A 27,528-nucleotide genomic window follows, 5' to 3' on the forward strand; every position below is an offset into this window, starting at 1 on the left:
AGGTCGAGCAGTTTTTTTAATAGCATCAGTGTGTGTCTTTGTGTCCAAAAGGCAGTGATGTTTGTCACTGATAGTTAATGAGAATTAAGCAGAAAAACAATTCAGAACTTCTCACTGCGGTTTCAAGCATTCAGGCTTGGAGATGCCAGAAATGGCCAGGAGTGAAAATGAAACGATTTCACTACTTCAACAAGTTAGAAACTATGAAGAATTTGAAGGTATTGACTCTCATCTTGAATGTTACAATGAAAATGAAGATTTGTAAGATGCCATCATTGATATAATTGTATCAATATCATTCATTATCTACATGAGGTGTCTGCGCAGTTTACAGTCAATCAAAAGAACACAGCAGCACTGGATGAATTTCTCTGTCCAACACTGTCAGTATTGAGTAGCATTGTTAGCGTTCGAATTTGTTCTGTATTTCATTTAAATTCATAATTTGTTACTTAGTTAAATGGTAGCTTGTCTTTTTTATACCTTTTTAACTGATTCCATGAAACTTTGGTAATTGGAGCAGCTGCCTAATTGGGCCAAAATGTACTGGTCCTGATGTGTCCCAAGTAAGTGAAATCCATTGCATTTTGAAGCAAAGAATGCAGGAAATACATTGTCAAGAAACATTAGCTCTCTCTGCAAAGTATTTTCAGCATTTCCTGCCCCCGGCGGGTTTAAAAATGCTCATGGTGAGGGAGGGGGATGCATTTTTGACAACGTCCCACCTGGCAGCATTCCTGTAAAGCAGTACGACCGGAAGCTGGTGTAAAGATGGGCTGACTGTGCTGAAGAGAATGCCTGCCGAGAACTACAATGAGCAGACCTGTTCACTGCAGAAGGCGACACCAATGAGACTGTGCTGACAAGTGAAATATCAGGGAAACAACAGGAATTCTGCAGATGCTGGAAATTCAAGCAACACACATAAAAGTTGCTGGTGAACACAGCAGGCCAGGCAGCATCTCTAGGAAGAGGTGCAGTCGACGTTTCAAGCCGAGACCTTTCGTCAGGACTAACTGAAGGAAGAGTGAGTAAGGGATTTGAAAGTTGGAGGGGGAGGGGGAGATCCAAAATGATAGGATATACCCCTTGCCCATCCTCTGGGTACCCCCTCCCTTGTCTTTCTTCCCAGACCTCCTGTCCCATGATCCTCTCGTATCCCTTTTGCCTATCACCTGTCCAGCTCTTGGCTCCATCCCTCCCCCTCCTGTCTTCTCCTATCATTTTGGATCTCCCCCTCCCCCTCCCACTTTCAAATCCCTTACTCACTCTTCTTTCAGTTAGTCCTGACGAAGGGTCTTGGCCTGAAACGTCGACTGCACCTCTTCCTAGAGATGCTGCCTGGCCTGCTGCATTCACCAGCAACTTTTATGAAATATCAGGGGTTATTGATGAGAACTCCAAAGGCGTTGATGAGGAGAATCCCAACCACTGTGCCAACGCCATGCAGTACTGGAGCCATGGGCTTGGTGGCCTCCAGGAAGCCGGACAATGCAGCCTGGATCGCAGTTCGACTGGGAGCCAGTAGACTAGAGCGGATGAATTGGACAATTCCTGTGGCCGCTTCAAAGCCGAATGGTCGGGGCAGGGCACTGCCCGTGTTGTTGATGGGGTTGATGATCTTGTTCATAATCAGTCCCTCAACCTCCTTGACGGTTTGGTCTTCATCGCTCTCTGTTGTCCCTCTGCAGCTGTGGAACAGTGCATCCACCCGCAGTTTCTTCTGCAGTTCCCTCAACGTCAGGTGTTTTGTGACTTGTTCTGGCATCATCGTCTTCATGAACGCGAAGGAGAAGTCCCTGTCGTACACCAGCACCTCCGGCCCCTCTGAGGGCACGTGGCCACTGAGGCAGGGGTCGTTATTTTGATCCGGGGAGGAGGTGCAGCAGAGAGCTGTCCACACTGTTTTGGGCACCGAGACCCTGTCTTTGATCTTGATCTTGGTCAGGTTGGAAGCGCCAGTCAGCAGGTACATCGTGCGCCGCGACTTGTGACATACCTGCGCCAGCTTTTCGACCACTGATTCCGCCTCCTGGTACCACTTGACGTTGGCTCTGTGTTCCTTAGGCACCGCGTTAGTCAGGGTACAGGTGGCTGTGGCGCTGTCTTTGTCATTCAGCGCGAAGGGATTGAGATGCCCCCGGTCATAGCCAGAGTCACGGTAATCTTCATCTGTCGCCTGCTTGGCGCTGGAGGTCTTTGTGCTGCTCTTCATGTCACTTTCGGCATTTTGGTCGTCAATCTGTAATCAATGCAGTTCAGACCATTTAAAAAAAATATATTGCCCAGACTAAACTGACTACCAGTAATTATCACAAAATACATTTTTAACATAGATGGGTGTAGTATATTTAAAGCGGAGTTTGATTAGCAAGGGCTTCAAAGGTTACCGGAATAAAGTGGGAAAGGGAAAATAAATCAGCCATGATCAAACGGCAGAGCAGACTCGATGGGCCAAATGGCCTATTTATGCTCTTATGTCTTCTGGTCTTATAGAAGAGTATATCTTGGGAACAGTCTCTTAGGGTCATGTTCCAAACACAACACCAAATTAAATTAGATCTTTTATGCCTGTGCATGATGCACCTCCCTCCATTACCCTGTATTTTCCTGAGCCTCTTCAACACCATTTTTGTATCAGTCTCCACCACTATTCCCCCCCCAGCATGCGTTCCAGGCACCTACTATGTAAAAAACATGCCCCACACATCTCTATTAGACTTCCCCCTTCTCACCTCTAATTGCATGGCCTGTAGGCTTTGGCATTTCTACTCTGGGAAGGAGACTATGACAAGATGATTAGATTGAGGGGTGACCTCATTGAAACCTATCGAATGGTGAAAGGCCTTGATAGAGTGGACGTGGAGAGGATGTTTCCTGTGGTGGGGGAGTCTAAGACCAGAGGACACGGCCTCAGAATGGGGGGACATCTATTTGGAATGAAGGTGAGGAGGAATTTCTTTTTACAGAAGAGTGGTGAATCTGTGGAATTTGTTGCCACGGTCAGCTGTGGAGGCCAAGTCAATGGGTTGATAGATTCTTGATTAATCAGGGCATGAAGGGATACGGGGAGAGGGCAGGAGATTGGGGCTGTGAGGGAAAATGAATCACCGTGATGAAATGGTGGAACAGATGCGATTGGCCAAATGGCCTAATTCTGCTCCTATACCTTATGGTCTGTTAATGCCTCTCATTAACCATCAGCCTCTGACACTCCGGAGAAGACACCAAGATACAGTGAGCAGCTTGTCGTACATACTGTTAATACAGATCAGATCATTACACAGTGTATCCAGATTGGGCAAATTAAACCAGTAACAGGATGCAGAATAAAGTGTAGCACTTACAGAGACACTGCAGTACAGGTAGACAATCAAGTGCAAGGTAGAATGTGGAGTCATGAATCTGTCTTATCGTATTAGGGAACCATTCATTCTTCATAATAGTGGGATAGAAACAAGACTGCAGGCCCTGAACTAGAACTGGGGCTATACTGGTAAAGCTGATCATCAGTGAGTAGTGACCACCCCCTATGCTGCTTGCTTACCGAGCCCTGTCAGGATTGTGTACCTTTTGAAAGGGTTAACGTATGAGGAGCATTTGATTTCTCTGGGGCTGTACTCACTGGAGTTTAGAAGACTGCAGAGGGGGTCTCAATAAAACCTCTCAAATATTGAAAGGCCTAGATGCATTTGAAGAGGAGGTTGAGAGGTTCCTGTTTAGTCAGGGCATCAAAGTTTATGGGGAGAAGGCAGGAGAATAGAGTTGAGAGGGATAATAAACAAGCAGCTCATCCTTGCTGATAACCAACACCAGCGCATCTCAAGGGTGTGTGTCTAGCCCACTGCTCTACTCTCTCTACTCCCACGACTGTGTGGCTAGGCACAGCTCAAATGCCATCTATAAATTGCCGATGATGCAATTATTGTTGGCAGAATTTCAGATGGTGATGAGGAGACGTACAGGAGTGAAATATATCAGCTGGTTGAGTGGTGTCACAGCAACAATCTTGCACTCAACATCAGTAGGCCAAGGAACTGAGTGTCGACTTCAGGAAGGGGAGGTCGAGGAACACACTCCAGTCCTCGTCGAGGGACTAGCAGTGGAAAGGGTGAGCAGTTTACAGTTCCTGGGTGTGAAGATCAATCCTGGGCCCAACATACTAATGCAATTACAAGAAGGCACAACAGCAGCTAAATTTCATTCGGAGTTTGAGGAGAAATGGTCTGTTATCAAAGACTCTCGCAGATTTCTACATGAAAGCATTCTAACAGGTTGCATCTCCATCAGGTATGGGGGGGTGGGGAGGGGGTCACAACACAGAATCAGAAAAAGCTGCACCAGCTTCGAGTACACCTTCGAAAGGCGATGCCTCAAAAAGGCAGCATCCATCATTAATGACCCCCATCAATTACATCATCTGGCAGCTTGTTCCACAGCTCCTTTGTGTAAAAGAAGTTGCCCCTCAATTCCCTATTAAATCTTATATTCCATCTTGGTAGCCTCCTACCTGATGGCACGAGTATCGATTTCTCCTTCTGGTAATGAAATCCACTCCTTCCCCCCTTTCTTCTATTCTCCACTCTGACCTTGCATTTCTTCTCAGCTGCCTATCACGTTATCCTGGGTCCCCTCGCCCTTCCCTTTCTCCTATGGAACACTCTCCTCTCCGATCAGATTCTTTATTCTCCAGCCCTTGACCTTTCTCACCCACCAGTCTCCACCTATCACCTTCCACCTTGCCTCTTCCCCTCCCCCCCACCCCCACAACCTTTTTATTCTGGCATCTTCCCCCTTCCTCTCCAGCCCTGAAGAAGGGTGTCGGCCCAAAATGCTGACTGTTTATTCATTTCCACCGATGCCGCCTGACCTGCCGAGTTCCTCCAGCTTTCTGTGTGGGTTGCTCTATTAAATCCTTCCCATCTCGTTCTAGTTATTGATTGCTCAGCCCTGGGGAAGGAGACTGAGTGCATTCACTCTCTCAATACCCCTCATCATCAGTGAAATCACTTCTCATCTCCTCTGCTCCAGGGTAAAAAAGCCCTAACCTGTCCTGCCTCGCTCTGTAACTTAGTTCCTCGGGTCCTGGCAACATCCTTGTAAATCTTCCATCCTTCCTATAGCAGGGTGACCAAGATTGAGCCCGGATTCCAGGTTTCAGAACAGGCTGGGGGCATGGGGGCAGAGCATTCCTTAGCTGGATACATTTACACTGAAGGCGTTATATATGTGGAATGAGCTGCCAGAGGTAGTGATTGAAGCTGGTACGTTAGCAACATTTATGTACGTACTTGGACAGGTACACGGATAGGAAGGGTTTAGAGGGATATCTTTCGTTGGGCTCTGTGTTCTGCCGAGCTCTGTGGGCACCTAATCTGTGGCACACTCTCAGGTGTGTTGGTCGCAAATGCAAACGACACATTTCCCCGTATGTTTCGATCTACACGTGATAAAGGAAACGAAACTCAATCAGAATCTGAAAGAGGTGAGCAGATAGGAGGGGTTTGCACACTCAGGCATCTTTGTTGGCATGGACCAGTTGTGTTGCGGGGCCTGTTGCTATGCTGTATGACTATATAACCCCATCTCAGGTTCTAGATACCCCTGCACCTTGTTAATCCGCCCTCAAAATGTTAGATGCTTCGATTAACAGCCTCGGGAATTGGCCCAAGCGGCTCAACGTCCGACCCAAGGGGGCCGCCTAGAGGAAACTCTCCGCATTACTTCCGAAGCTGGCGATTCATAAAAGCATGTTTAAAACATGAAGTCCATGTGAGGGCTTTGTAAATATTACCACAACTTCTCTATTTTCACTCCACGCCCCTTGCAGACGAGGACTGAAGGGTGAGGCTTAAATGCTGGCCTATTTTGGCCTCAGCAGACATTTAGTATTAGTTAGAACCATCTAAAAGAAAGGACCTAGGGCTTTCCCGGCGTATATGACGGATAAACTCCTCTCGGGCTTCCTGCCGGGTACAGGTGTCGATTTTAACCGACTTCTAATGACAAATTCTGCCATCTTTTTCAGGGATGAACATAACACGATTCATTCCTGACGAAGAAGGGAGAGTTTGTCATCGAAACGTCGGTTAAAATTGGTACCTGTGCCCGGCTGGAAGCCCCGCGAAGAGTTTATCCGGAGAACCGCCTTCTGGCTGGGACCTCAGGTTCGAGGACTTCCGCTCATCTTCTCGGTATATAGAGTATATATTTTAATTTCCACAATTTGTCTTCTTTTGCACGTCTGCAGCGACGTTGACTGTATTATTCCACTCGGTAGGTGCTGCCTGACCTGTTGAGCTCCTCCGGCATTTTGTGTGCGTTGCTCTGGATTTCCTGCTTCTGCAGAATCTCTTGTGTTCAGGATATTTTTTTCCTGCCCGCTTCTTTGTCCCGGACACAGACAAGTCCTGCAGTGGTGGTAGACTGCGGCCAATGACTTTTTCTGCTGACCCGACACACCGCTGTAGTTGTCTACATTGCGCCGCCCGGGGAAGGGCGTTTCCAGCTCCAGATCGGACGTTCAAATTCACTCACTACCTACGATAGCTACATCCCCTGACGGGCCGCTTTCAAAGTTATACACTGCATTACTTGGAAGTAAATAAAAATCCCGCACAAACTCAACAAGTCCGAGCAAGCAACAGCAAGGTTTTACTTCAGGTGTGGACTAGGAGCGGGGGTCTTGCTAACTGCTTGAACGCTGAACTCGGGTCAATGTTTGGGACGGTAGCCACTGGCATTTCCAATCGCGCAGCGAAGCCCGGGGACGAGTTGAGGAAGGTCGTTACCTGCGGTTCCCGAAACCATGTGCTGGGTCTGTACGCTTCGCCCTCGCCGAGAGAGCAAGGATAGCGGTAGGCGGAGTACACCGGGATCCGCAGGTCGGTCCGGTACAGCGTAGCGTAGTGGTAGTGGTTCTTGAACTTCTGACAGATCCTGACCCGGCTTCGGCTGCTGAATCCCTGCGGCGGCATCTTGTTCTGGAAGAACCAGTCACACTCCCCGAAATCCTGGACCACTTTGGCCCGCGCTGTCCCGGGAGCGTGGGTCACCCAGAGCACGGACAAGAGGAGGACGGCCGCCAACATGTCCCGAGTGTTCAGTGTGCGTTCCGGGATTCCGCATTCCGCTGCACTCCACTTCCTCTGGAGCCGGCGGCCGATCCTCCCCTTCCAATCCGCTCGCTGAGACGTCAAGAATTTGCGAACCCGCCCCTCCCTCTCCCGGGGAGAGTTTCTATTCACCGCCGCATTCAATTGTCGTAGAGTCATAGAGCACCGCAGTCCAGAAACAGACTATTCGGCCCACCCCGTCCGTGGCGGACTGTGTCTGACCCCTTCCACCTGTTTCCGGACGATGACTCTCCACGCCCCTCTCGTCCGTGTCTTGTAAATATTACAATCATACTCAACAGTTAAGGTACATTGTGTTTTATCGGATTGTTTTTATGTTTATTGTATTTTTATGCTGCATCGGATCCGGAGTAACAATCAATTCATTCACCTTTACTCTCGTGTACTGATGAATGACAGGAAACAATCTTGAATCGAACCTGCGCTACCCATCCAGCACTTCCGCAGCAAGCTCGTTCCACACTCTCACCACCCTCTGAGTGAAAACGTTCCACTTAATCATTTCACCTTTCACCCTGAACCCATGACCTCTAATTCTAGTCTCACCCAACCTGAGGGCGGGAGGAGCCTGTAAGCATTCACCCAATCTATAATTTTGTATACCGCTATCAAATCTCCCCTCATTCTCCTACACTCCAGGGAATAAACTCCTTATATTCAACCTTTCCCAAAAGCTCGGGTCCTCAAGTCCCTGCAACATCCTTGTAAATTCCCTCTGTACTTTTTCAATCTTTCCTGTAGGCAGGTGACCAGAACTCCCTCCTGACTTCTTTTCTACAGAATATCAAAGGTTTTCTTTATTTTAATTGTCTTCTTTCTTGTAAATAAATGTCTTGTGAATGCTGCTTATCTATGTAATTTGATTTATTATGGCAACATATAATGAAATACGAGGATTTCACCTGAGCCCGTCCAGTCTGCCTGACATACTATGTACGGTTGATTATTTTACTTTGAACTTTAAGATGGACCAATGAGGTGCAAGGGCCATAATGAGGAAGATTGGGCGAGCAAGAGTTCCTCTTTATTGTGTGAAATGCTATTCCGGAGTGATGACAACAGGATGTAAGTACTGAAGATGGTCTCAGTCCGAAACGTCAACTGTTTATTTTTTTACCACAGATGCTGCCTGACCTACTGAGTTCCTCCAGCATTTTGTGTGTGTTGCTTTGGATTTCCAACATCTGCAGACTTCCTCGTGTTTGCAATGAGCAAAAGAAGCGAACCCAAGTGCAGGACACAGGCACGGGGATTGAGTTAGGATGCTTACGTGGACGTGAACGTTGGACAGCTAACAGGAGGGATCTGGACACGGAACCTCGACACAGAGAGACAGAGTTTCATAGGTAAACCTTGAAACTGGAGCAAAACTTAGAACACACAGTTCTAAGTGGACGGGAAACGTTAATCACCACACAGGCAAAACCAACGATCTGGCGACTAGTGGTTGTAATGCTGGGGTTCTTATGCTGCAGGTCTTGATGGAAACCAGTTGTGTCGTCATCAGAGAGAATTAGAAGCAAATGGGAAATTAACGGTCGGAACCATGACACAATCAAAGGAAATTAGGAGCAAGATAGGGAATTAACGATCGGGACCATGACAATACCACGCCCCCCCCCCAAACGGGAGCCTCCAAGCGAACCACCAGGCTTGTCCGCATTGTCTCAATGGAAATCTCGGATGAGGGAAAGGTCCAGGATGAAGGAGCGGAGAATCCAGAGGCGTTCCTCTGGGCTGTTTCCCTCCCAATCAACGACGTACTGGAGACCCCTGCCTCAGCGGCACACATCCAGAATTCGCCGGACGGTGTACACTGGGTAGTCGTCAATGATCCAGGCGGGTAGAGAGGGTTCGGCAGGAGGGCACAAAGGGCTGATACAGGTTTCAATTGGGAGACATGGAACATGGGATGAATGTGCATGGATCCGGCAGTTTGAGTCTGACCATCGAAGGGTTGACGACACTCTCAATCTCGAATGGTCCCAGGTAGCGAGGGGCGAGTTTCTTGGGTTCATTCTTGAGGGGGATGTCTTTTGACGAGAGCCAAACATAGAAACATAGAAAATAGGTGCAGGAGTAGGCCATTCGGCCCTTCGAGCCTGCACCGCCATTTATTATGATCATGGCTGATCATCCAACTCAGAACCCAGCCTTCCCTCCATACCCCCTGACCCCTGTAGCCACAAGGGCCATATCTAACTTCCTTTTAAACATAGCTAATGAACTGGCCTCAACAGTTTGCTGTGGCAGAGAATTCCACAGATTCACCACTCTCTGTGTGAAGAAGTTTTTCCTAACCTCGGTCCTAAAAGGCTTCCCCTCTATCCTCAAACTGTGACCCCTCGTTCTAGACCTCCCCAACATCGGGAACAATCTTCCTGCATCTAGCCTGTCCAATCCCTTTAGGATCTTATACGTTTCAATCAGATCCCCCCTCAATCTTCTAAATTCCAACGAGTACAAGCCCAGTTCATCCAGTCTTTCTTCATATGAAAGACCTGCCATCCCAGGAATCAATCTGGTGAACCTTCTTTGTACTCCCTCTATGGCAAAGATGTCTTTCCTCAGATTAGGGGACCAAAACTGCACACAATACTCCAGGTGTGGTCTCACCAAGGCCTTGTACAACTGCAGTAGTACCTCCCTGCTCCTGTACTCGAATCCTCTCGCTATAAATGCCAGCATACCGTTCGCCTTTTTCACCGCCTGCTGTACCTGCATGCCCACTTTCAATGACTGGTGTATAATGACACCCAGGTCTCGTTGCACCTCCCCTTTTCCTAATCGGCCACCATTCAGATAATAATCTGTTTTCCTATTTTTGCCACCAAAGTGGATAACTTCACATTTATCCACATTAAATTGCATCTGCCATGAGTTTGCCCACTCACCCAACCTATCCAAGTCACCCTGCATCCTCTTAGCATCCTCCTCACTGCTAACACTGCCACCCAGCTTCGTGTCATCCGCAAACTTGGAGATGCTGCATTTAATTCCCTCATCCAAGTCATTAATATATATTGTAAACAACTGGGGTCCCAGCACTGAGCCTTGCGGTACCCCACTAGTCACCGCCTGCCATTCTGAAAAGGTCCCGTTTATTCCCACTCTTTGCTTCCTGTCTGCTAACCAATTCTCCACCCACACCAATACCTTACCCCCAATACCGTGTGCTTTAAGTTTGCACACTAATCTCCTATGTGGGACCTTGTCAAAAGCCTTTTGAAAATCCAAATATACCACATCCACTGGTTCTCCCCTATCCACTCTACTAGTTACATCCTCAAAAAATTCTATGAGATTCGTCAGACATGATTTTCCTTTCACAAATCCATGCTGACTTTGTCCGATCATTTCACCGCTTTCCAAATGTGCTGTTATCACATCCTTGATAACTGACTCCAGCAGTTTCCCCACCACCGACGTTAGGCTAACCGGCCTATAATTCCCCGGTTTCTCTCTCCCTCCTTTTTTAAAAAGTGGGGTTACATTAGCCACCCTCCAATCCTCAGGAACTAGTCCAGAATCTAACGAGTTTTGAAAAATTATCACTAATGCATCCACTATTTCTTGGGCCACTTCCTTAAGCACTCTGGGATGCAGACCATCTGGCCCTGGGGATTTATCTGCCTTCAATCCCTTCAATTTACCTAACACCACTTCCCTACTAACATGTATTTCGCTCAGTTCCTCCATCTCACTGGACCCTCTGTCCCTTACTATTTCTGGAAGATTATTTATGTCCTCCTTAGTGAAGACAGAACCAAAGTAATTATTCAATTGGTCTGCCATGTCCTTGCTCCCCATAATCAATTCACCTGTTTCTGTTTGCAGGGGACCTACATTTGTCTTTATCAGTCTTTTCCTTTTTACATATCTATAAAAGCTTTTACAGTCCGTTTTTATGTTCTCTGCCAGTTTTCTCTCATAATCTTTTTTCCCCTTCCTAATTAAGCCCTTTGTCCTCCTCTGCTGAACTCTGAATTTCTCCCAGTCCTCAGGTGAGCCACTTTCTCTGGCTAATTTGTATGCTACTTCTTTGGAATTGATACTATCCCTAATTTCTCTTGTCAGCCACGGGTGCACTACCTTCCTTGATTTATTCTTTTGCCAAACTGGGATGAACAATTGTTGTAGTTCATCCATGCAACCTTTAAATGCCTGCCATTGCATATCCACCGTCAATCCTTGAAGTGTCATTTGCCAGTCTATCTTAGCTAATTCATGTCTCATACCTTCAAAGTTACCCCTCTTTAAGTTCAGAACCTTTGTTTCTGAATTAACTACGTCACTCTCCATGTTAATGAAGAATTCCACCATATTATGGTCACTCTTACCCAAGGGGCCTCTCACGACAAGATCGCTAATTAACCCTTCCTCATTGCTCAAAACCCAGTCCAGAATAGCCTGCTCTCTAGTCGGTTCCTCGACATGTTGGTTCAAAAAACCATCCCGCATACATTCCAAGAAATCCTCTTCCTCAGCACCTTTACCAATTTGGTTCACCCAGTCTACATGTAGATTGAAGTCACCCATTATAACTGCTGTTCCTTTATTGCACACATTTCTAATTTCCTGTTTAATACCATCTCCGACCTCACTACTACTGTTAGGTGGCCTGTACACAACTCCCACCAGCGTCTTCTGCCCCTTAGTGTTACGCAGCTCTACCCATATCGATTCCACATCTTCCCGGCTTATGTCCTTCCTTTCTATTGCGTTAATCTCTTTTTTAACCAGCAACGCCACCCCACCTCCCCTTCCTTCGTGTCTATCCCTCCTGAATATTGAATATCCCTGAACGTTGAGCTCCCATCCCTGGTCACCCTGGAGCCATGTCTCTGTGATCCCAACTATATCATAATCATTAATAACAATCTGCACTTTCAATTCATCCACCTTATTACGAATGCTCCTTGCATTGACACATAAAGCCTTCAGGCACTCTTTTACAACTCTCTTAGCCCTTTTTAATGCTTGCCCTGGATTTGTCGGCCTGCCACTTTTACTTTTCCCCTTTGTACTTTTTGCTTCTACGCTCACTTTACACCCCTCTGTCTCTCTGCACTGGTTCCCATCCCTTCTGCCCAGGCCGATGATTTGGTGCAGGAGTTCGATGGCGATCAGCAATCCTCCAGTTGTGGTCGGCTAAGCGGAGCAGGACCGCGCGTGAATCCTTCCAGATCTTGCGGCACCGGCGGAGATGGGCCTGAACTGAAGGCACAGCAGTGTCATCTTCATGTGCGGGAAACAGAGGGGGTTGGTAACCGAGGGAGCATTCGAAGGGAGACATTCCGGTGGCGGTGCTGACCAGGGAGTTGTGGGCGTACTCGACCCAAACGAAATGGGTGTTCCAGGATGACGGGTTGTTAGCGATTGTGCAGCGCAGTGCTGCTTCCAAATCCTGGTTTGCTCGTTCTGTTTGACCATCAGTCTGCGGATGGAAGCCGGCGTCGGCGATGGAAGTCGGAGGCAATGCGATGCAATGGAGGCAAGGCAAAGTCAAGGTAAGATCCAAGGTTTGATCAGTTTAAGAGCCGAGCCAAATGGAGAAGGTTGGGTATGGGCCGAACTGAAGCAGCTGAGCCTGAGGGCATACTGAAGTGGCACAGAGCGAGAAACCACCCGAGGGTCGGATGATTTAAGTGCCGGGCCAGATTGAAATGATCGGGGTGTTGGGGTTGGAGGCGACGGATGGTCCAGTTCGACTCACTGCTCCACAGGGCTTGTTCATCTCCGTGCTGCACTGAGGCTGTGGCCTGCAAATAGTGAACTTCTGAATCAGCAGTAGTGAAGCCTGGCTTTGTGAACTTCAGTTCTGAATGCTGTTCGCTTTTATTGTTTGCAGAATTGTTTTTTTTTCTCTCTCTGCACACTGAGTGTTCGACAGTCTTTCTTTTAATGGGTTCTATTGGGTGTCATGGTTTTGTGACTGTCTCTAAGGAGATGAGTCTCAAGGGTTGTACAAAGTGCACATACTTTGATAATAAATGTACTTTGAACTTTGAAATATCTCTCTCTGCTAGGGCCGCTGCAGTTTCTGCTCTTACCTCCCACAGGGTTTGAAGAAACTGTTTGTCAGGATATATCCTGTCTCAGTACAGCAAACACCTCCTCCTCTGTAATCTGCAGAGGCTCCATGACCTCACTGCTGCTTTGCCTCACTTCTATAGACTCTGTGTCCGTCACCCAAGTAAATATAGATGCAAAAAATCCAGTTAATGTCTACCCTATCTCCTTTGGCTCCACGCATCGATTATCATTCTGATCTTCCAGATAAACCAATTTTGTTCCTGGCAATCCCTTTGTTCTTAGTATATCTGTTGAATCCCTTAGGATTCTCCTTCACGTTGTCTGCTAGGGCAAGCTCATGCCTTCTTTTAGCCCTCCTGATTTCTGTTCTCTTGTATTTCTTTTCCTCCTTAAGTACATCATTTGTTTCTGACTGTCTGTACCTGCCATGCACCTCCTTTTTCCCTCACCAGGGCCTCAATATCTCTTGAAAACCAAGGTTCCCTAAACCTGTTATTTTCACCTTTTATTATGACAAGTTTTATATTCTCAATATTTCACTTTAGAAGGCTTCCCACTTACCAAGTACACCTTTGCCAGAAAACAACCTGTCCCAATCCACACTTACCAGATCCTTTCTGATACCATCAAAATCAGAATCAGAATCAGGTTTATCATCATCGGCATGTGACGTGAAATTTGTTAACTTAGCAGCAGCAGTTCAATGCAATACATAATCTTGCAGAGAGAGAGAGAAAAAGTAATAATAAATAAAATAAAACATAAATAAACAAGTAAATCAATTATGTATATCGAATAGATTATTTTTTAAAATGTGCAAAAACAAAAATACTGTATATTTTTAAAAAGCGAGGTAGTGTCCAGGGGTTCAATGTCCACTTAGGAATCGGACGGCAGAGGGGAAGAAGCTGTTCCTGAATCGCTGAGTGTGTGCCTTCAGGCTTCTGTACCTCCTACCTGATGGTAACAGTGAGAAAAGGGCATGCCCTGAGTGCTGGAAGTCTTTAATAATGGACGCTGCCTTTCTCCAATTTTGAATTTCAACTTGAGGACCTGACCTACTGTATCCTTCTCCATAATTATCGTAAAACTTTATGATCACTAGATGGAAAGGGTTCCCCTACATAAATTTCTGTCATCTGTCCTATCTCATTCCCTAAAAGCAGGTCAAGTATTGCATATTCTCTCATTGGGACTTCTAAGTACTGATAAGGAAGCTTTCCTGATCACATTTGACAAACTCTATTCCGTCTCATCCTTTTACAATACGGAAGTCCCAGTCAATATGTGGAAAGTTAAAATCACCTACTATAACAACCAGATAGTAACCTTGTTTTTTGCAGCAATCTGCAATCTCTCTACAAATCTGCTTCTTTAAATCCTGCGGACTGTTGGGTGGTCTATAACATAGCCCCATTAACATGATCATACCTTTCTTATTCCTCCCTTCTCCCCATAAAGCCAGGAATACTGTGCTACCAGTCTGCCCTCCTGCAACCAGGTCTCCCTTATGGCTACAGTATCATAATTCCCTGTGTTGATCCATGCTTTTCCTACTGTACTTCTCATCTGACTTTCCTACAGTATTTCCTGCATTGAAATATACAAGTTCAGAACATTAGTCACACCATCCTCAACCTGTTGATTCCTGACTTTGTCTGAGGTCTTGACAACATTTGTCTCCACAACCTCTCCACTAACCATTCTGGCACCATGGTTCCAATCCCCCTGCATCTCCAGTTTAAACCACCCCCGTCCCCCCACCCACCCATGCAGCACTAGTAAACTTCCTGCTAGGATATTAGTCCCACTCCAGTTCAGGTGCAAACCATCTCTTCTGTACAGGTCCCACCTTCCCTGGAGGAGAGCCCGGTGATCCAAAAATCCGTCACCATCCCTCCTGCACCAACTCCTTAGCTGTGTGGTTTTCCTAGTTCTGGCCTTACTAGCATGTGGCATGGGTATCAGTCATGAGATCACAACACTGGAGGTCCTGTCCCTTAACTTAGCACCTAACTCCCTGACCTCACTTTGCAGAACCTCATCACTCTCCCTAACCATGTTGTTGCTTCCATTGTGGACCACAACCCCTGGCTGCTCACTCTCCCAATTATGAATGCTGAGGACTCAGTCTGAGATGTCCCAGATCCTGGCATCCAGGAGGCAACGTGCCATCTGGGAGTCTTGTTCTCACACACGCTGAGCCTCCATTCTGTCCCCCTGATGAATCCTCTATCACCACAGCTCGCCTCTTCTCCCCCTTCCCTTCTGAACCGCAGAGCCAGACTCACTGTGACTGCTGGGTGATTCACCACTCCTCCCCTACAGTATCCAAAGTGTTGTTGAGGGGGATGGCCACGGGGGTTCTCTGCACTGGCTTCCTGACGGTCACTCCGTTTCCTGTGCCCTGCACCTTGGGAGTAACTACCTCTCTATGTGTCCTATCCATCTACCCCTCAGCCTCCGGAATGACCCTGAGTCGATCCAGTTCCAGCTCCAACTCCCTGACATGACTGTCCGAGCCGCAGCACACACATTTGATCACAGCAGTGGATTTGAGGGAGAGTGTGGGAAAGCAATAACAGAGTGCAGAGTAAACAGTTGCAGTAGCGGAGAAGTGCAGACCAGGCAGATCATATGGTGCAGGGCCGAAACGAAGACAATAGACAGGCCATAACCAGGCAGATTGTGAGCACCGGAATCCTGTTCTCAGCATTATTTATTTACTTATTTGCATATCAGTTGTCGGCCTTTGTTATGTATAGCTTTTCATAAACTCTATTCTATTTCTTTATTTTCCTGTAAATGCCTGCAAGAAAATTAACCTCAGGGTAGAGATTGGTGACACGTAGTGATATATACAGATATTTTGATAATATATTGATTTTGTTCCATAGTCCTATAATAGCAGATAGAAGCTGTCCTCGAGTCTGGTGGTATGTGCTTTCAGGCCTTTGCATCTTCTTTCCAAAAGAACATAGAATGTTCCAGCACATTCCAGGCCCTTTGGTCCACATTGTTGTATGGTAGGACCTGTTAATCTCCAAAAGACACTGGAGCAAAATTGAGCCGTTTGGCCTATTGAATCTGCTCCACCATTCTATCATGGCTGATTTATTATACTTTTCAAACCATTCTCCAACCTTCTCCCCGTATCCTTTGACGCCCTGATTAATGAACCCCCTATTAACCCCTGCTTTAGAATTACCCAAGGACTTGGCCTCCACCGCGGTCTGGGCAATGAATTCACCACTCTCTGGTTAAAGAAATTCCTCCTCATCTCTGTTCCAAAGGGACGTTCTTCTAGGGCAGGGGTTCCCAGCCATATTTTATGCTACCATTAACCAGGGGGTCGGTGAATCCCTGTTCTAGGGTGATCTGTAATTGCAAGCTGTCATCTCCTCTAGACGTGTTACACAGCAGCAGTTGTTGTTGCAAGGGGCGGTATACACATCACTAAGAATCTCACCTGGTCTGTACATACCGGCTGTGTAGTGAGAAAAGCGCCACGGCGCCTCTTTCACCTCAGACGGCTGAAGAAGTTTGGCATGAGTCCCCGAATCCTCATGACTTTCTACAGGGGACGATTGAAAGCATCCTGGCTGTCCGTGTCACCGCCTGGTACGGGAACTGTACTTCCCTCAATCGCAGGGCACTCAGTGCGGAGAGTGGTGTGGACCCTCCGTGGATGTGAACTTTCCTCTGTTCAGGACATTTACAGCAGCAGGTACGTAAAACGGACCCAGGGGATCATCATGGACTCCAGACACCCCAACCACAAACTGTTTCAACTGTTTCCGTCTGGCAAACGGTACCGCAGCATTAAAGCCAGGACCAACATTCTCCGGGACAGCTTCTTCCACCAGGCGATCAGATTTATCAATACACATTGATCTGTTTGTGTATCTGACTGATTACATGTATACAAAACAATTATGTATACAGTTTTAGTGTTTGGGCACTACAATCCCACATTCCCCCTTTTTATTGCTTGTACATATCGACGGAGACGCACCATAAAGATTTTTACTCCCTCGTGTTGCGAGATGGATGTAAGAAATGAAATAAATTCTAAGAATTCTGAATTCTGAAGGACAATATGTTGGAACAAACTACAGTTCCCGGCAAACCTCCTGCATGTCAACAAAGCTCCATTTCTGGTTCAGAGGGACATCCTACTGAACGCCCAATGATGCCATCCGGCGCAATGCAGTTTCTTGTTTGCCTCTGTGCACCGGGCACTAGACAGAGGACTACTGTGTCCGGCTCCGCGGCGGCTCCTGCACCGGGAGGTCATGGTTAGAAACTGTCCCCTTGCCCCACCACTGGCTCCCTGCAGCTTGTGAGGACCAGCCCGTGTCTTGGTTGAGGTGCTGCAGCGGAGAGAGGAAACGATATCGAAAGCATCCCCGCCTCGCCCCCAACGCTTTGGACCACCGCTTGGCTGGCTCTGCAGGTTTAGTCCCGCCGTGTGCGCAGACTGACCATGAATCCCGGAGGTCTGCTCTGCTTCCTGCTCCTGGCTGCTTCTCGTCCCGGGATAGTGCGGGGCAAGGTGGTGAAAGATTTCCAGGAATGTAACTGGTTCTTCCGGGATAAGGTGTCGCCGCAGGGATTTGGAAATGATAGCGCGAGCAACCTGGTCAGGATCTGTCAGAAGTACAAGAACGATTATCACTTTGCCACCCTCTATCAGACAGACCACCGGATCCCGATGTACTCCGCCTACCGCTACCCCTGCTCCATGGGCCAGGACGAGGCTCACAGACCCGCTGCCTGGTTTCTGGAACCGCAGGTAAAGATCGCCCCTCGCTTGTGTGACCGCATTCCCGAAAACAAATACCTTCTCATTGCTACCATGGAGAAGGAGGAGGTACAGGAGCCTGAAGACACACACAAAACGCGTCAGAACCAGCCTCTCCTCCTCCGCAATCAGATTTCCGAATGGACAATGAACCCATGAACGCTTGCTCACTATTTCCCCCTCGTTTTGCACTAATTTTTATTTATTTTTATATATTCTTCTTACTGTAATGTATAGTTTTATTATTGTGCATTCCAATGTACGGCTGCCACAAAAACAATAAATGTCACATGTGCCAGTGATATTAAAACCTGGTTCTGATTTATTTGGATCAAATTCAGGCAGGTATCGGAATCAGGTTTAACATCACTGGCAAATATCGTGAAACTTGTTGTTTTGCGGCAGCAGTACATTGCAATGCATAATTTTAGAACTAGACATTACTATAAATAAATAAAGTAGTGCATAAAGAAAGCAAAAAGTAGTGAGGTAGTGTGCAAGGGTTCAACGTCCATTCAGGAATCGGATCGCAGAGGTGAAGAAGCTGTTCCTGAATGGCTGAGTGTGTGCCTTCAGGCTTCTGTACCTCCTTCCTGAGGGTCGCAATGAGGAGAGGGCACGGCCTGGGTGATGGACCTTTGTGAGACATCACCTTCTGAAGCTGTGCTCGATGCTGGGGAGGCTGGTGCTCACGATGGGGCTGGCTGAGCTGAAATCCTCTGCGGCCTTTTCCGGTCCCGGGCAGAATGGCCCCTCCCCACCAGACAGCGGTACAACCGGCCAGTAAGTTAAATAAGACATCCGTATCGTTAGATTAGTAACCAAAACACGGCACCGGGTACACTCATCGTGCTGAGTAGGGGGTTAGTTTTGAAATCGAAGGTAACTTGTACAAGGGAAGAATGATTTGGAGGGGTGTGTACTGTCGGGGTTAGAACGTTTACAGTGTCTGGTCGCCTCGCTAAAGGAAGGATGTGGAAGCTTTAGAGAGGGTGCAGAGGAGATTTAGCAGGATGCTGTCTGGATTGGAGAGCATGCCTTTTGTGGAGAAGTTGAGCAACCTAGGGCATTTCTCTTTGGAGTAAAAGAGGATGAGAGGAGACTTGATAGAAGTGTACCAGATGAGACGAAGTATAGATCAAGTGGACAGCCAGAGACTTGTCTCTCAGGACAGAAATGTTAAGTCAAGTCAATTGTTATTTAACTGTATACTATCAAATGAGACAATGTTCCTCCAGACCAGGGTGTAAAGCTCAGTAGTACATATAGCGCACAATAACTTAGGAAAGTATTAATTAAATGTACAAATGAAGTATGCATATATGAACAAAGTAAAGTGTATAAATTAAAATATTGTAGGGTACAGAACAAATTATCCAGTGGCACTTCGAATGCAATGCAGCAGGGAGTTCAGAAGCCAAATGGCCTGAGGGAAGGAATTGTTTCCCATCCTGACTGTTCTTGTCTTTATGCATCAGAGTCTCCTGCCTGATGGCAGAAAGTCAAAGAGGATGCTGGATGGATGGGTGGGATCCTTAAAAATACTAAGAGCCCTCCTGATAGATGTACCTGATGGATGGTGGGGACTCTATGATCCTCTCAGCTGTTCTCACAGTCCTTTGTAGGGATTTCCAGTCTGATGCTCAATTGCTCGCATACCAGATAGAGATGCAACTTGTCAGGACGCGGTCAATGGTGCTCCTGGAAAACGCAGTTAAGTTGGAGGGGTGGGGTGCGTGCAGCCTCGCTTGCCTCAATATCCTCAGGAAGTGTGAAGGCACTTCTGTGCCTTCTTATTCAGGGAGGTGATATTCAGGGACCAGCTGAGCTCAACCATGATGCGAACGCCCAAGAACTCGGTGCACAACTCTCTCTGCAGAGAAGTCATGTATGCGCAGAGGGGGATGGTTCACCTGCACCTTCCTGAAGTCCACAATCATTTCCTCGGTCCTCTCCACATTCAGACTCAGGTTTGTTCTTCCCACACCAGTCCACCAGCCGCTGCACTTCCTCTCTGTTCTCTGACTCCTTATCGTTGTTGATGAGGCCGACCACCGTTGTGTCATCTGCAAACTTGATGATACGGTTTGAGCTGAATCCTGCACCACTGCCATGCGTCAGCAGTGTGAACAGCAGCGACTGAGCCCACAGCCCTGGGGAGACCCAGTGCCCAGTGCAATGGGACTAGAGACATTACTGCCCACACGGACTGACTGTGGCTCCTACAGGGGGCATAATTTTAAGATGATTGGACAAAAATGAAGGGGGCTGTCAGAGCTAGCTCCTTTACACTCCGGAGTGTTCTACAGGTAGAGGCAGATACATTAGGGGCAGGTAAGAAACTCTTAGGTGGGCACGTTGATGATAGTAAGTTAAAGGAAGGAAGGATTGGATTGATCTTGGAGTAGGTTCAATGAGTTTAAAATAGGTGGCATCAGGGACAGTAAAGTAGGTTATCAAAAATTACGGGTGGGGGGGCTCTTGGTCAGCTGGATCAGTGGGTAAAAGGTGTTCAATTCAGAGAAATGTGAGGTGTTGGACTTTAGGCAATTAAACCAGGATACGACTCTCACTGTGAAATGGCAGCAGAGCCCTGAGCAGTGTTGTAAATAAGGGCAACTTCATGCAGGGGCCGGTCACTATATGGAACGAGTTGTCATAGGAAGTGCTGGAGACAAGTACAATAACAATATTTAAACTCACTGGGGCAAGTAGATAGGTAGGAAAGATTTAGAGGGAAATGGGACAAACCTGGGCAAATGGAACTAGTTTGGATGGGCAACTTGATCAGCGTGGACAAGTTGATTGAGTTCAAGAGCTTTGGGGTAATGGGGATTGAGTTTAAGAGTCACTAGGTAATGTTGCCAATCCATAAAATGCTGGTTTTATTCCACATTTGAAATATTGTGTTCAGTTCTGGTCACCTCATTGTAGTAAGTATGTGGAAGCTTTAAAGAGGGTGCAGAGGAGATTTACTAGGATGCGGCCTGGGTAGGAGCATGTCTTATGAGGATAGGTTAAGGATTTTCTCTTGGGAACAAAGGAGGTTGAGAGATGATATAGGATAGATAAAAGGCCTAAATACAGTGGACACCCAGAGACTTTACCAGGGCAAAAATGGCTAAAACGGGGGTGGGGGGGGGCATAATTTTAAGATGATTGGAGGAAAATATCGGGGTGGTATCAGAGGGAATTTTTTTACAGAGTGGTGAGTGTGTGAAGTGCCCTGCCAGGGCCGGTGGTAGAGGCAGACACATTAGGAGCATTTCAGAAACTCTTAGATCAGCACATGGGTGACAGAAAAATGGAGGCCTGTGTGGGAGGGAAGGGTTAAAGTTGATTAAAAGTTTGGCACAACATGGTGAGAGAAAGGGCCTGTACTGTGCTGTAATGTTTTATATTTCATGTTCCAAGTTGGGCCGAGGGCCTGTTTCCACCCTGAATTACTCTGTGATTCGATGAACAATATCTTTATTATGGGAGGTTTCCATTTATTTATTGAGATACAGCGTGGAACAGGCCTTTAAATCCTTCGAGTTACACCGGCCGGCGATCTCCCGATTTAATCCTAGGGTAATCACGGGACAGTTACAATGAACAATTAACCTACCAAACACGAGGAAATCTCAGATGCTGGAATTTCAAGCAAGACACATAAAAATTGCTGGTGAATGCAGCAGGCATTCCCCCCTCCCCCTTTCTTTCTCCCTGGGCCTCCTGTCCCATGATCCTCTCATATCCCTTTTGCCTATCAACTTCCCAGCTCTTGGCTCCATCCCTTCCCCTCCTGTCTTCTCCTATCATTTTGGATCTCCCCCTCCCACTTTCAAATCTCTTACTAATTCTTCTTTCAGTTAGTCCTGACGAAGGGTCTTGGCCCGAAATGTCGACTGTGCCTCTTCCTATGGATGCTGTCTGGCCTGCTGCGTTCACCAGCAATTTTTATGTGCGTTTATCAACCTACCAACGTCTTTGGACTGTGGGAGGAAACCGGAGCACCCGCAGGAAACCCACACTGTCACGGGGAGAACGTACAAACTCCTTACAGGCAGTGGGGGGAACTGAACCCAGGTCCCTGGTACAGTAAAGTGTTGTGCTCACCACTGAGCTACTGTGCTGCCCCACTATGCGACTGTGCCATGATACATAGAACAGATCAGTACAGCACAGGACCAGGCCCTTCAGCTCACATTGTTGTCTCAAACTAATTAAACTAATGACTTCTGCTTGCACAATGTCCATATCCCTTCATTTCCTGCACACTCATGTGGCTGTCTATCATATTTGCTTCCACCACCAGCACAGAGAGTGCACTCCAGGCACCCATCACCCTGTGAGGTCAAAAATTGCCCCTCATATCTCCCTTGGGTGTATCCTCTCTCACCTTCAATGGATGCCTTCTGGTACTAGACATTTCTGCGCTGGGAGACAGCTTCCCCGACAGAGTTGGAGACCATGCAGAGAATATGTACCAGATGTTGCCTAGGACGAAGCAGTTCAGTTATAGTCACAGACTATAGTTTTCCATGCACCGAAATCTCTTGTTATCCCTGATGATGCAAGCCTGGGATTTAGGAGGGGCTGTCGGATTATCGGAAGTGAGTGGCCGCGGAGCAGATTAGTGCAGGAGGGACTGTGGCTGTGTCTGAGGGAGCATGCAGAGCGCTCTCGGAGGAGGACTGGTTTGGAGTGAGACTCTAAAAGAACAATGATTAGGGGAATGGCAAGTGATGAGGAGGCCTGTCACTGGAGGTCACAATCATTTAGGCAGAAATTCAGTTGGATATAACTTGGGGTCTGTGTCCATAGGACACTCAAAGCTGCTGCGCAGGTTGACAGTGTTGTTAAGAAGGCGGATGGTGTGTTGGCATTCATCAACCGTGGGACTGAGTTCAAGAGCCATGAGGTAATGTTACAGCTAACCTTAGTTAGACCCCACTGGGACTACTGTGTTCAGTTCTAGTCACCGCACTACAGGAAGGATGTGGATACTATGGAGAGAGTTCAGAGGAGATTTACAAGGATGTTGCCTGGATTGGAGAGTGTGCCTTATGAGAATAGGTTGAGTGAACTAGGCCTTTTCTCTTTGGAGCGATGGAGGGTGAAAGGTGGCCTGATAGAGACGTATAAGATGATGAGAGGCATTGATCGTGTGGATAGTCAGAGGCTTTTTTCCCAGGGCTGAAATGGCTAACACAAGGGGACATAGTTTTGAGGTGCCTGGAAATGGGTACCGAGGGGACATCAGGGTTAAGCTTTTCACACAGAGTAGTGGATGCGTGGAATGCACTGCCAGCAACAGTGGTAGAGGCGGATACAATAGGGTCTTTTAAGAGCCTCTTAGATAGGTAGATGGAGCTTAGACAAATAGAGGGCTATACGCTAGGGAAATTCTAGGCAGTCTCTAGAGAAGGTTACATGGTCAGCACAACATTGTGGGCTGAAGGGCCTGTAATGAACTTCTATGTTCTATAACTGAAGTATAATGTGCTATGGGCTCTTTGACCCATTGGTTTTGAATAGGTTTATTTGTTGTAGAAAAGCAATGCACAAGAATTTAAATGAGCATGTTTCATAAGAAGTTCTCCTTATCTGATGGCCTCAGTGCAGAGGTCATCTCCACCGGTGCAAATTCCTTTTGGTTTCAACTCAACAGCAGTAGGATTTATATAGAATTATATAATATTTTATATTCTACCTGATGCAAATCATTTACACACTACGAATGATGAGTATAAATACAGTAAATGCTGCTTTTTCACTGCGGTTTTAAACATCAATTCATAAACCTCTCTCAGATCTCCCTTCTGCCTCCATCACTCCAGAGAAAACCACCCAAGTTAGTGCAGCCTCTTGCCCAGGCGACATCCTGGTACACTCCTTCTGCAAAGCCTCCACATCATTCTTCTGATGAAGCAACCAGACCTGAACGCAAAACTCCAGATGTGGCCCAACGAGAGTTTTATAAAACAACAACATAAATTCCCAACACTTGAACTCAATTCCTCAATTACTAACTGCAAGCCTATCATATGCCTTCTTTACCACCCCATTTACCACCCTTTACCACCCTATTAACCTGTGATGTGAAGAACATGCTCCAAGCTGGTGGTAAAGTAGATTTTCCCAAAGAAAAATAGATCGATAATTGAAAAGACAAAAGAATCGCAGTACTGCTGGGGAATAGAGGAATAATTTGTGTCTCTGCGGGCCAGAATCAAATAATAAATTAATCAGAATAACTCAGTGAATTAGTTGCTATAATAATTAATTCTGAAACTTTATGCAGGAAGTTAATGTAAGTAATGATTAAAGTGTGGTCAGCATTGAGGGCAGTGTGAAATGATACAACAGTATAAGACCATAAGACATAGGAGCAGAATTAGGCTATTTGGCCCATCAACTCTGCTTCACCATTCAATCATGGCTGATTTATTATCCCCCTCAACCCCATTCTCCTGCCTTCTCCCTGTAGCCTTTGACACCTCACCTAATCAAGAACCTGTCAACCTCTGCTTTAACTATACCCAATGACTTGACCTCCACTGTTGTCTGTGGCAACGAATTCCACAGATTCAACACTCTCTGGCTTAAGAAATTCCTCCTCATCTCTGTTGTAAATGATGTCCCTCTATTCTGAGTCTGTGCCCTCTAGCCCTGGACTAGAGGGAAACATCCACTCCATGTCCACTGCATCTGGACCTTTTATATATTTGATAGGTTTCAATGAGATCCCCCTCATTCTTCTAAACTCCAGTGAGTACAGGCCCAGAGCCATCAAACACACCTCACACATTAATATTATACAACAAATTTCATGGTATATGCCAGTGATATTAAACCTGATTCTGACTCTGACCCTTTCATTCCCAGGATCATTCTCGTGAACGTCCTCTGGACCCACTCCAATGCTAGCACGTTCTTTCTTAAATATAGACCCAAAACTGTCCACAATACTCCAGCTGCGGTCTAACAATACCTTATAAAGCCTCAGCATTATATCCTTACTTTTGCGTTCTAGTCCTCTCGAAATGAATAGTAACATTACACTTTCCTTCCTCACCACCTCCTCAACTTGCAAGTTAACCTTTAGAGCAGGGGTTCCCAAGCTGGGGTCCATGGATCCTGATCCCTCGCTTAATGGTGTTGGTCCATGGCATAAAAAGGGTTGGGAACCCCTGCTTCAGGGTTTTGGAGATTGCAGATAGTGGGCTGGTCCATACTCATAAAGCCATCACCCAGTTCTGGTCTTCAAGATGGGCATGACCCATAAAATGGCACCTTACTGTTTCTCATCTGTGTGTGATGTTGGTTTCAGATCGATAATCTAAATCTCCCAGACGAAATGGCGAACAATATTAACTCTCTTGGCAAGCTGCAGGCACTGAACTCAGATTATAAGGGCGAAGATTACCAACGGGGCCATGTTTACCCATTTAAACTTAATAACAAGACAAGTGGTACAAGCACCTGCACACTTACCAATGCAGTCCCCATGACCCCGAAGGCGAATAAGATTTGGTACCGCAAGGTGGAAGCCGTAGTGACAAAGCTGGCGGGAGCATGCCATAAATCGGGTCGGGTAATGTACCTGGTAACAGGTCCTGCCAACATCACGGAGGAGAAACTGAAGGGAAGGGTCTCGGTGCCTGGATTTGCATGGACGGCTCTCTGCTGCGCCTTCCCACAGGATCAGAGTGAAGATCCCTGTCAGAGTACCCCCATGAGTGCAGAACTGGAAGGGGAGAATGAAGTGACGTATAACAAAGACTACTCATTGGCGTTCATGAAAGATTTGGAGTCGGAGGCGGAGGCGGAACATCTAACAGTGAATGAGCTACAACGCCAGCTGGGTGTGGGCAATATCTTTAACAGCTGTGGCTCAGGCAGCCAGGCTGAGGAAGAGATTTTTGAAGAGATCAAAGATCTTATCAAACAAATAAAAATCAGTGTGGCTGATCCAATGTTGGAAGAAGACAGTTTACCACAGCCACTTTCCAAAGAGAATGATGGTAATGACTTGGTGATACAGCCAATTGCAGCTCCATTGGAACTAGCCAGTGAAGAGGCGAATGAGGCCATTTGTCCATCTATCATCACCACAATCTTTATTCCCTTCAAAAACATTGCCCATGCAACCATGATCTTTGCCCAACTCTTTGCAGCTGTCCTCCGAGTTGTCCGAGTCCTGGCTGTCACAGTTTTAAGGATCCCTTTTGGGATTATCTACAGTACTGTCAGCTGTTTTACCACCATGGCTAAGTATTTGATTGTCACGGTGTTCTCAGTTCCCCAAGATCTCTTGTGTATTGTGGTCAGCATTGTATCAGACACCACTAATGTCATCTCTTGGGTTGGCAGATTGATCAGGTATTTCATCAGAATTTTATAAGTCTTCACACAAAGGCTCTCTGGTGCTTTGTGAAGGGCTTGCCTTTCGTATGGAGAGACTATTTATCCACCAGTTCCAGCTTCCAGGGATCGCCAGTCACCACCACTAACATGCTCTGAGGATTCTTCCCTTGCCCACTAAAAGAGATACTACCCTTAGCCTTCATATACTTCAGGAAGCCCTGCTTTGACCAAACCTAGATGGTTCTATAGTGGTTGATGTGTATCCCTCACTAATATGGTTTATCTAATCGTTATTGGAGTGCTGTTATTGGGAGCTTGCTGTTTGCAAATTGCCTGCCTCATTACCTATATCTCAAAGAGGATGACAGTTTGCATTTCTGTCATGAAACGTTAAACTATGTTTTTCTCTCTCCACAGATGTTGCCTGGCCTGCTGGGTATTTCCAGTCATTTCTCTCTTTAGGCCAGATTTTGGGCATCTGATGGTATTTTGCTTTAGTGCTCTTCACAGGTATTTAAGATTGTCCGTTAAGGAAATTGGAATATGCTTGCTAAATCAATCTTCCAGCATCTAGGCTTCCAATTTTTCTCGCATGAAGTTTCATTGTTAACCTACTGCAGCGCAGAGTTCCTAAAGGGATTATTATTCACACTATTTGTGAAACTCAGTCTTGGTTGTTGACATGGCCAGTTAGCTTCTTTATGGAAGCGCTGTGAAGATGGTAGTGGAAGATTGGAGAAAACGTTGAAGACTAATGTGTTAATGAAAATTAAGGCTGTGTCAAAGCCTTATGGTCAACACACTCATCTTGCAGGAGTAATGAAAAGAGTCATAGAACACTACAACACAAAAACAGGCCCTTCAGCCCATCTAGTCTATGCCAAACTATTATCCTGCCTAATCCCAATGACCTGCACCTAGACCATAGCCCTCCATATCCCTGCCATCTGTGTACCTATCCAAATTTCTCTTAAATGTTGAAATCAAACCTGCATCCACCACTTGTGGTGGCAGCTCATTCTACAATCTCACTCCCCTCTGAGTTAAGAAGTTCCACTTAAACATTTCCCCTATCACCCTTAGCCTCACCCAACCTCAGTGGAAAAAACCTGCTTGTATTTACCCTATCTATACCCCTCATAATTTTGTATTCCTCTATCAAATCAAATCTTCCCCCTGTTCTCCTATGCTCCAGGG

The 27,528-nt window shown here is 46.6% G+C and overlaps 2 protein-coding genes across 2 annotated transcripts; one reads left to right on the plus strand and one right to left on the minus strand.

The window, feature by feature from the left end:
• Nucleotides 1-1,256: 1,256 nt before the first annotated feature.
• Nucleotides 1,257-7,202, minus strand: LOC134350187 (endonuclease domain-containing 1 protein-like). Its single transcript, XM_063055164.1, has 2 exons — nucleotides 6,792-7,202; nucleotides 1,257-2,242 (listed from the first exon to the last, which is right to left on the minus strand). Exons 1-2 carry the CDS (start codon nucleotides 7,089-7,091, stop codon nucleotides 1,379-1,381), a joined length of 1,164 nt encoding a protein of 387 aa, XP_062911234.1. The 5' UTR covers nucleotides 7,092-7,202; the 3' UTR covers nucleotides 1,257-1,378.
• Nucleotides 7,203-15,884: 8,682 nt separating this feature from the next.
• Nucleotides 15,885-27,402, plus strand: LOC134350785 (endonuclease domain-containing 1 protein-like). The gene is made up of 2 exons (XM_063056471.1): nucleotides 15,885-17,967; nucleotides 25,295-27,402. Exons 1-2 carry the CDS (start codon nucleotides 17,659-17,661, stop codon nucleotides 26,366-26,368), a joined length of 1,383 nt encoding a protein of 460 aa, XP_062912541.1. The 5' UTR covers nucleotides 15,885-17,658; the 3' UTR covers nucleotides 26,369-27,402.
• The last annotated feature ends 126 nt before the right edge of the window (nucleotides 27,403-27,528 follow it).

Source organism: Mobula hypostoma, chromosome 8 (genome assembly GCF_963921235.1).
Source record: "Mobula hypostoma chromosome 8, sMobHyp1.1, whole genome shotgun sequence".
NCBI classification, from domain to species: domain Eukaryota; kingdom Metazoa; phylum Chordata; class Chondrichthyes; order Myliobatiformes; family Myliobatidae; genus Mobula; species Mobula hypostoma.

Bases quoted from the DNA above. Each gene is read 5' to 3' on its own strand.
- LOC134350187 (XM_063055164.1), bottom strand. From the start codon at position 7,091: ATGTTGGCGGCCGTCCTCCTCTTGTCCGTGCTCTGGGTGACCCACGCT. The intron at 2,243-6,791 runs GTAACGACCTTC...CATTGATTACAG, and splicing joins CATGGTTTCGGGAACCGCAG to ATTGACGACCAAAATGCCGA.
- LOC134350785 (XM_063056471.1), top strand. From the start codon at position 17,659: ATGAATCCCGGAGGTCTGCTCTGCTTCCTGCTCCTGGCTGCTTCTCGT. The intron at 17,968-25,294 runs GTAAAGATCGCC...TGTTGGTTTCAG, and splicing joins CCTGGTTTCTGGAACCGCAG to ATCGATAATCTAAATCTCCC.